An 8,612-nucleotide genomic window follows, 5' to 3' on the forward strand; every position below is an offset into this window, starting at 1 on the left:
CCACACCACCCTGACTAGGCTTTCTGATACTAGCATCCTGATCATCTGCATCGCTCAGGGCTCACATGGATAGGTTAACATCTACCTACGTTTACCGTACCCTACGATGTTCCCCTTCTTCGCCTGGCGGTAAGGCGTAAAAGTAAAAGTTTGAGCCAACGGCATTCATTGAGTTGGAGCAGATGTGACCAAACTTGATAGTTTTGTGTCAAGTCAGGGCTGAGCGGGTCAACCACTTTCTCGCGGCATGTCATAAACCCTCAGATGGGAAGGAATTTCTCTTTCGTTTCCTCATTTATGTTTCTGTTTTATAGGGGTAAACATATAGACGAAAATTTCAAGAGTGGCGATTCCGTCGTAACGGGTTTCCGTCTTAGAGAGGCTTCGGTTAAGGCAGGCTCGATTGCATACATACGTGTATATTGTATCAGTTGCTCTGCCCATTGGCATAAACTAGACAATATTAACTTTTTGACTTTGAGGTTGTTCAGATACATGATCGATCATCAGACCAAAGTCTTTGTTTGCGGGATATTTTGAACTCTTATACACAGACTAGAAACACAGATATGCACACATGTATTTCATAGAATGCATATTGTTGCTTGTTTTTTTTAGTTTTTTAAACTTTCAGGTAAAGGAAAAACTATTGAAAAATATGTGTGAACTATGAAGTTATGTCCTATTTAAAACAGCGAGTCTTCAAGCAATGTCGAATGACCAGAAAGAGATACAGTTGGCCCCACTAAAAACGGTCACGGTTATAACTGGAATTCGGCGACAGCAGGCTTAAAATTACAGTTCTTTTATAGTTAGAAGGCATTCGGACAGACATGTTGGGCTGTAACAGTTCTGCAACCGTCGACTAAGTCCTGAAACAGACGGCGAGTGGTTGGAGGACACCACTGGTTAGTCCTACTTCTTTATAGTCCTTCAGTTGTGTCTCTATGTCTGTCTGTATGTCTTACTTTTTCTACAGCACTGAATGACCATTACTGTGTCGATGTGCTCCTCTTTACCCAAACAAACCAAAAGAAACGGACAAGAAAGCAGAAAGAAGCAAAACTGAAGCAAAACAAAATCCGCCCAGTCGAAACTTCTGTTACATCTCTACATATGAACACGGCCCACAATAGGCGTAAGTTGATTGTGTACACATTTTATGATGTGTGCAAGGGGAGGACAGACAGACGCCTGTGTCTCCCCGCGACACCCACCGGTACAAGCGGAAGAATAAAGTAAAGTAAAGTAAGGGGAGGAAAGGGTAGGGTATAGTGTTGAAGCAAGGAGCTTAGAACTTAGTTTACTTTTAATCTCCTTGTGTTGAAGCAAATCCAGTCAGCGACTTAACGTGACCTTTGTCTGGCACCACATCGTCACATTGTCTTCCCATGGGTTAGAGAGACTTGTAATTGTAACGGGAATAACACGTTACATTATTGGATGAAGAGTAGTCACTGGGCGATAGACCTATCGCAGATCAAGCTGTGTGTGAAACAAAAGACCCTACACTACAACAAGGTGATTCACTCCGCCAACCCCCAACAAAAAAACCGTCCACGGCCGTCTGCGCAAATTCTCAGGTGGCGCCACCGGCGATTTGAGGACGCCGTCTTTCTTGCTTTTGTTTTCTTTTGTTTTTGTTTTTAGCTACTCAAAGGGAAGAGTGAATGAACTACAATGTATCTTGAAATACCGCTAGGCTATAGGATCTTGGTGTAAATTCCCACCAACGGTAACGGCTCGATTAGAAATAATTGTAGAGCGCACAGAGTATGCTGTAGGATCCGTGCAAGGAGCTTAGACTCCTTGGATCCGTGGAGCATGGGTATACTATAATGCACTATAATTATGTAAATTGAATGCACAAGGATTTTTATTATTATTCGCTCGTGCATATCAAATTATGTCTAATCAACCTCCCTTTATGAAACTATGAGGGTAAAAAAAAAAGTAAGATAAATATGAGCTCAAAAATATATCCCTGGAAATTGGAAAAGAAAGGAGTAATTACTGATAAATAGGTAGTGATTGGACTATGTAATAGAATGACTCCATTCGTTAATCATTAATTGCAAAATGTCGTGTGTGGGTGGTTGGTGGGTGCTCTGGTGTGGTTTTCTCATTCTTTCCTATCAAATATCTATCATCGTACTTATATATCTCTCATTCTTTTTTTGAGTTCGCTACTCTATTGTAACACCTCTAATCTTCAGCATTATCTATTAAATGACCAATTTATTTTGCAAGTACCATAAAACAAAATGTCGCGTACAGAGGGTGGTGGTCCCTCGTACTGATCACATGGGGGACGTGCTCTTGACTTTTACCCACACTGGAAAAACAAAGATATACATACATAATATGTACATGTACAAAAAGAACAGAAATACATGTACAAACAACCAAAAAAGACTGCTTGATCTCACTTACTCTGCCAACTTTATTTTAAGTTCGGAGGTCAAACATACCATATCTCATTGCAACGCAGTAAAAACTCTGCTACGTCTATATACAGTGTATAGATATCTTGATGACAGAGTATCTTTAGCAGAAAACAAGCGAACAGACTAAGTTACTCCTCGAAATCTAAGGACATACGACACTATCACAACAGGCTAGAGAGGATGACAATACGAATGTCACCCCAGTTCCTCATGTACAATACTTTAGAAAACAACAACAACAACAACAACAACAACAACAACAACAACAACAACGAGAAAGACGACAAATAACAAACAAATAAGAACTATACACCCCCAGCCAACCACTTTGGTTTTCGGACGTATGTTCAGACTAAGCCACATAGCAGCACGCAATAAATAGAAGAATAGAAATCTAATTAAACAAACAAGCAAAAACCCCAAACAAAACAAACAAATAAACTCATAACAAGTAAATGCAATCCTGGTGAACAAACACAGGTCTCGTTTTAAAAAGACAAACAATGTAAATCACAACAGTTTACTAAAATACACAAATGGCTGGGTAGACCCATAATTATTAAGGTATTGGTATTGGCCATAGTACAAATTTCATGTATAAAATATTATTCGCCTGTCGTTAAAGTCTCTAACAGTTTCAGCTCAGGCTTGGAGTAGCCTACCCCTCATCCACAAATTCCCACCACAAAACAGAGGCCAAATATTTTTTGAACCCCCCCCCCCCCCCCCAAGAAACAAACATAAAAAAATGTAAAAGAACAACAACACCGTTACCGCTGACAACCAGAACAACCACAATCTGACCATGGAGAATATTAACGTTTTTCCCCCATACATAAAATGGTTCAGAACGAAAAATAAGGTCTATATATCAACTGTCTACATCATCAATTCATTCATACAAGCATAATTTGTGTAACTGTAATCCTGAACAAGTGGGAACTGTAATTTATTTCAAACTGGCGTCCGGCAGCACAACAAATGGGACAAGTTTGCATACTTAATGTCTATCCCGTCATAATAAAGCATTACACAGAACAAAAAGTTGGAAAAAGGCCAAGCGAGTCTACCACTCACTCAACTAAATGTAGTTACATTATTCACGCCAGCAATCCACATTCAGGGACGCCTTACACACGCAGTCTATAGATATCTAGAAATCTATGTCACTCACAGCGTCTCCGATGCACGTGCATGTACATCATCATAAAAACCATCGTCCTATGCTTCATTTGTTTTATTTACTGCAGCCGAAAAATAACGTAAGGAAACAGCATGGCTCAACATAACTGTTCTAGTTATATAGTCACAATGATTCCTTGTTAGTTGATATGTCACTAACTAGTACCTGTCATCATGGCTGTCTAAGTGTCCGTTCATTGGTGTCCCACTCCTTGTCACAACTGCAGGCTTCCATCTTTCTCGCTCTCAGTTGATATGTCTTAAGCAAACGTTATTTTTAGCTTATCCCCCCCCCCCCCCCCGTTGATTATTTTTCAGCTTGCCACGACCAACGATCATGTGAAACATCTAGAATCTAATTTTTTTAATATTCAATACCTTTGAGTATGAAGCAATCTCGCACTTTATATTAAATATAATCGTCCGGTCATGAATCATAATATTCTTGAGACGGATGCGGAAAATATTCTACGATCTTACTTACACAGTGAACACGGTAGTGGTTGATATGAATTGTATTATTTTTGGCGGTTTGTGTGTGTGTGTGTGTGTGTGTGTGTGTGTGTGTGTGTGTGTGTGTGTGTGTGTGTGTGTGTGTGTGTGTGAGAGAGAGAGAGAGAGAGAGAGAGAGAGAGAGAGAGAGAGAGAGAGAGAGAGAGAGAGAGAGAGAGAGAGTGCATTCGTGAGTGTGTTTGTGTGTTTGTTCTTGGAAACATAATTTGTGTAGAGATACTGGGTAAGGTAGAAATACAATAATTGTATAAGTATAAGTAAGGACTAGAAAATAGAAAACTGGTTTGATATGTTGCACAAGGCACCTTGGCCCTTTGACCTCTCGCTACCACGCCTTTAAAAAATTGCAATTCATTGTAAAAATCACCAATATAATCAAGTACACGTACACCATGTAGAAACATTGGGTCTCCACAGAGTGTCTTGCATCTCCAATACAATCTTAATACATGTACATTGTACCTGCATGTATGTGTCTGTCAGTTGCACGCACAGGGCCACTCTAGTTTTATCTACACTCTGTAGTCTACATTACAAACCACGGCAGTCATAAGGAAACTACACGTCATGCTTCGATGATGAAACCCTGGTACCATACCAGCCGATGCCAGGTTCAGAAAAAGTTACGGGGAAAAACCTCCCCAAGAAAAATACAAAACACGGAGTGTGTCCTATCAAAAGACGATAATTTCCTGCAATGAAGAAAGCAGACAAACGTCAATTCACAGAAAAGAAACAAATTGAACTATATCTGCAAAACAGAAGAAGAAGAAGAAGAAGAAGAAGAAGAAGAAGAAGAAGAAGAAGAAGAAGAAGAAGAAGAAGAAGAAGAAGAAGAAGAAGAAGAAGAAGAAAAAGAAGAAGAAGAAGGAGCAGAAGAATGAGGAGGAGGAGGAGGAGGAGGAGGAGGAGGAGGAGGAGGAGGAGGAGGAGGAGGAGGAGGAGGAATAGGAAGAGGAGGAGGAGGAGGAGGAGGAGGAGGAGGAGGAGGAGGGGGGAGGAGGAGGAGAAGAAGAAGAACAAGAAGAAGAACAAGAAGAAAAAGAAGAAGAAGAACAACAACAACAACAAAAATAACAGTGACAATAAAAATAATAACAATAATGATAGCCATGATAAACATGATAACAACGTCATCATCATTATTAATATCATCCTCATCCCCGTCAAGGAAAAAAACCTCGCAGTACTAATAAAAGAGAGAACAACACAACAAACAAGAGAGTGTCAATGATTACAGCTAGAGTAACCACAAATACAAAAGGCGCAGTTATCCTTTAAGGACTTTGTGTGCACAAACAGTGTAAGTAGTCGTTGTTCATGTGTACTGATGTACCTGGGTACTTTGCATAGATAATAATAATAATAGCATTTATATAGCACATATCCCCGTTCAACAGCAGGCTCTATGCGCTTTACACTATATTATTACCCCAGCTCCGAAACATTCTCAGCTTCCCGGGAAGCATACAGTGCAAGCAGCTGATTAAGCGCTCTAACACTAACAAACTGACAAGATCTTTCGCTGTCTATAGCCGGGTACCCATTCCCACCTGGGTGAAGTGAGGAAAATTCGTGTAAAGTGCCTTTCCCAAGGACACAACGTCGGGCCCCTGACAGGATTCGAACCCACGACCTTCCGGTTGCGAGTCCGAGAGCTTAACCACTAGGCCACCGACGCCACTTAGATCATAAGGCACGGTTAACACAATGATGAAGGCTATACCAACAATACTTACAAAAATAACAGCATCACCTCTTCCCTCTCCCCCATCCATATTTAATTCTAAAAAAAGAAAGAAAACACTCTGCAAAAATTATTTATATAACAACAAACTCCCAACAGCAATGAGTTTTGCTCAAAGGTTGATAAATGTTGATTCAAACAATTTCTACCTCTGAGCTCTCACGGTCATTTTTGAATTAAACAAAAAAGAAGAAAAGTAGACAACATAGATTACACACTAAAACTAAAACAGAAAATAGACACTCAAAAAAAAAAGAAAAGAATTTTTTTCTTTCGAATAGCAAGTGCTGCAACATCAGCTGACATCAATGCCCAAACTGATACATATTATGTACAGTTTTGAGTGGGATAAGGATATTACATGTATATTATGGAATATCTCCTGCGTATCACATTCTTGTAATTTTTATTTTGTAAAAGCTGCATTGTATGCAAAGCTCTTGAAGCTAGTCTCTTAAAATTACAGTTTAAAGTACAGACATACGACAATTTCTTTTCAAAGAAAAAATAAGGAACTAATAATTTATAAAACGTCGTTAAAATTGACCGCTTCCCTAAAAAAACAAAAACCAACACAATCATAAGACGAAGAAAACCCGCCCAACCCCAAACAACTTCTCTTTGAATCCAAATTGTGACATTGTACGATTTTCACATCAAATAAAAATAGTATTATTATCTGTAAAATGAAAAAAAGTATAGATCTATAGTGAAATTGTCAGCTTTTAGGAAATATTTTATAATAATATGGCACCCCAAGTTCTTCACAAAATTTTGACAAGTTTAAAAATGGTTCCTATACAGTGGTCCGTCCTCATTGAGATTTTTTCTCTTCCTCCGCAGTGGCCTCCCCTGCCTCTTCCGCGTTGGGCGTGGCCTCAGGCTCGTCTTCCGGCATGAGGGCGTCACCCTCGAAGCCGCACAGGTGAGCGCTGACGTTCCACAGACGACTGGACAATTCTTTGTTCGCTTTTACCTTCTCGTTGGTCTTCACAGCCTTGCAGTCCGTGAACAGCTTGCCTGGTGGGCAGGGAAAAAAAGACATACACACACACTGTACTCACATAAAACTAACAACGTAAATTGTGCTTTTAGTTTGCTTGTTTGAGTTATTATTATCATACCAAGCCCATTCAAACACATCAAATTAATTCAATCTTTTGAAAAACTCACCGATGATAGCAGAAGAAGCATCTCCAGAACGACCTAATACGTCTTAAAATTCAACAAATTAAAAAGGTGTTACTATAATATCATTTGTATATTAGAGGTGATGAACAACAAAAACAACAACAACAACAATAGCAACTATAGCAACAACAACAACAACAACAACAACAAAAATAAAAATAAAACAAAACATGCGCCCCGAAATAAATAAATAAATAAATAAACACATTAGGCCCTATCAACAAAAGTATGTTCTTCACCCTATCCCCCCTATCTTCCGCCCCCTCTTCAATTAAAAAAAACTCAACATTAACCAAAAGCAAACAAACAAGCACTCCCCCCCCCCTTTCCCAAGCAAAAACACAACAACAATAACAAAAAGTCAAATAAAGCAAAAAAAACAAAAACAACAAGAAACAAACGACAAACAAAGAGAACAAAGTCAGACCCCTCACCGGAGAACTCTCGGAGTCCGTCAGCCACAGCAAGGTAGACCAAGGTCTGACATCCGTCCTCTGGGGGTTTGAACATGATCCTTGACACCAGGCGGAGAGCGTTTCCCCACATACCAGGGTAGTTCCTCAGCAGATCCGTGGCAGTGGGACCTGCCGGGCACACGTTTGTGTATTGGAACAGGGTACTAATTTTGATTTACATCTCTAGAAAACGACGGGCTCATAATTATTGTGAACGTATGCAGTTGCAAGAGCCGTAAAACTTTGAACAAACACTCAACAGCTTTTACAAAAGGTACATAATTTGTAATTGAAAGGTTATCGTACAGCGTAATACATAAACGCTGAGCAGTTTTTCAAGGCAAGGAAAGATTCTTAGTAAAACTCGGCAAGACTATATTTCCGACAAACAAGATCCACTTTTTAAAAATTTCCCTCTTTTGCTGTTGTCTAGCTCAAATTCCCGCTCTACAGCAAGCTCTATGCGCTTCCCAATCTATAATATTACCCCAGCAGACCTGATAGCATTCTGAAACAAACTCAACTTCTTGGGAAGCATACAACTGACGTTTTACAGGCGTAAAAAAACGAACATGCTGATAAGACCTTTCGCTGTCTCATGACTGAGCTCATTCACAGTTGGGTCAAATGAAGAAAATTTGTGCAAAGTGCAGCAAACTGCCTTTCCCAAGGATGCACCGTCGTACCTGAGCCTCGAACCCCCAACCTGCAACGAATCTGGTAGCCTAACCACTAGACTACGGACGCCACAAGAAGACTACTGTACCTGGGTGGGCGGCAAAGGACCAGACACAGTTGCCGATGTAGCGCTTGTGGCACTCAAGGTTGAACATGACCTGAGCCAATTTGGAGCGCGTGTAAGCGGAGTAAACGCTGTAACCCTTGTTCATGGCAAGGTCGTCAAGGTCGAGCTCTCCCTGCTTGTAGGAGTCGGACACCACGTTGATGATGCGGGAAGGAGCGTTCTTCTTCAGCTGAGGACAGTGATGATGATGATGGTGATGATGATGATGATCATCATCATGATGATGATGATGATGGTGATGATGATGATGGTGATGATGATGATGATGATGA

At 40.2% G+C, this 8,612-nt stretch overlaps 1 protein-coding gene across 1 annotated transcript in view; it reads right to left on the minus strand.

Moving 5' to 3' along the window:
- Nucleotides 1–6,577: 6,577 nt before the first annotated feature.
- Nucleotides 6,578–8,612, minus strand: part of LOC101848777 (retinol dehydrogenase 12) — a gene marked incomplete in the record, with an annotated part of 34,631 nt that continues 32,596 nt past the window's right edge. Inside the window, 3 exon segments of the mRNA XM_013087852.2 lie at nt 6,578–6,909; nt 7,515–7,664; nt 8,302–8,509. Coding sequence (XP_012943306.1) covers nt 6,704–6,909; nt 7,515–7,664; nt 8,302–8,509 — 564 coding nt within the window.

Source organism: Aplysia californica, unplaced genomic scaffold (assembly GCF_000002075.1).
Source record: "Aplysia californica isolate F4 #8 unplaced genomic scaffold, AplCal3.0 scaffold00646, whole genome shotgun sequence".
Classification (NCBI taxonomy): Eukaryota; Metazoa; Mollusca; class Gastropoda; order Aplysiida; family Aplysiidae; genus Aplysia; species Aplysia californica.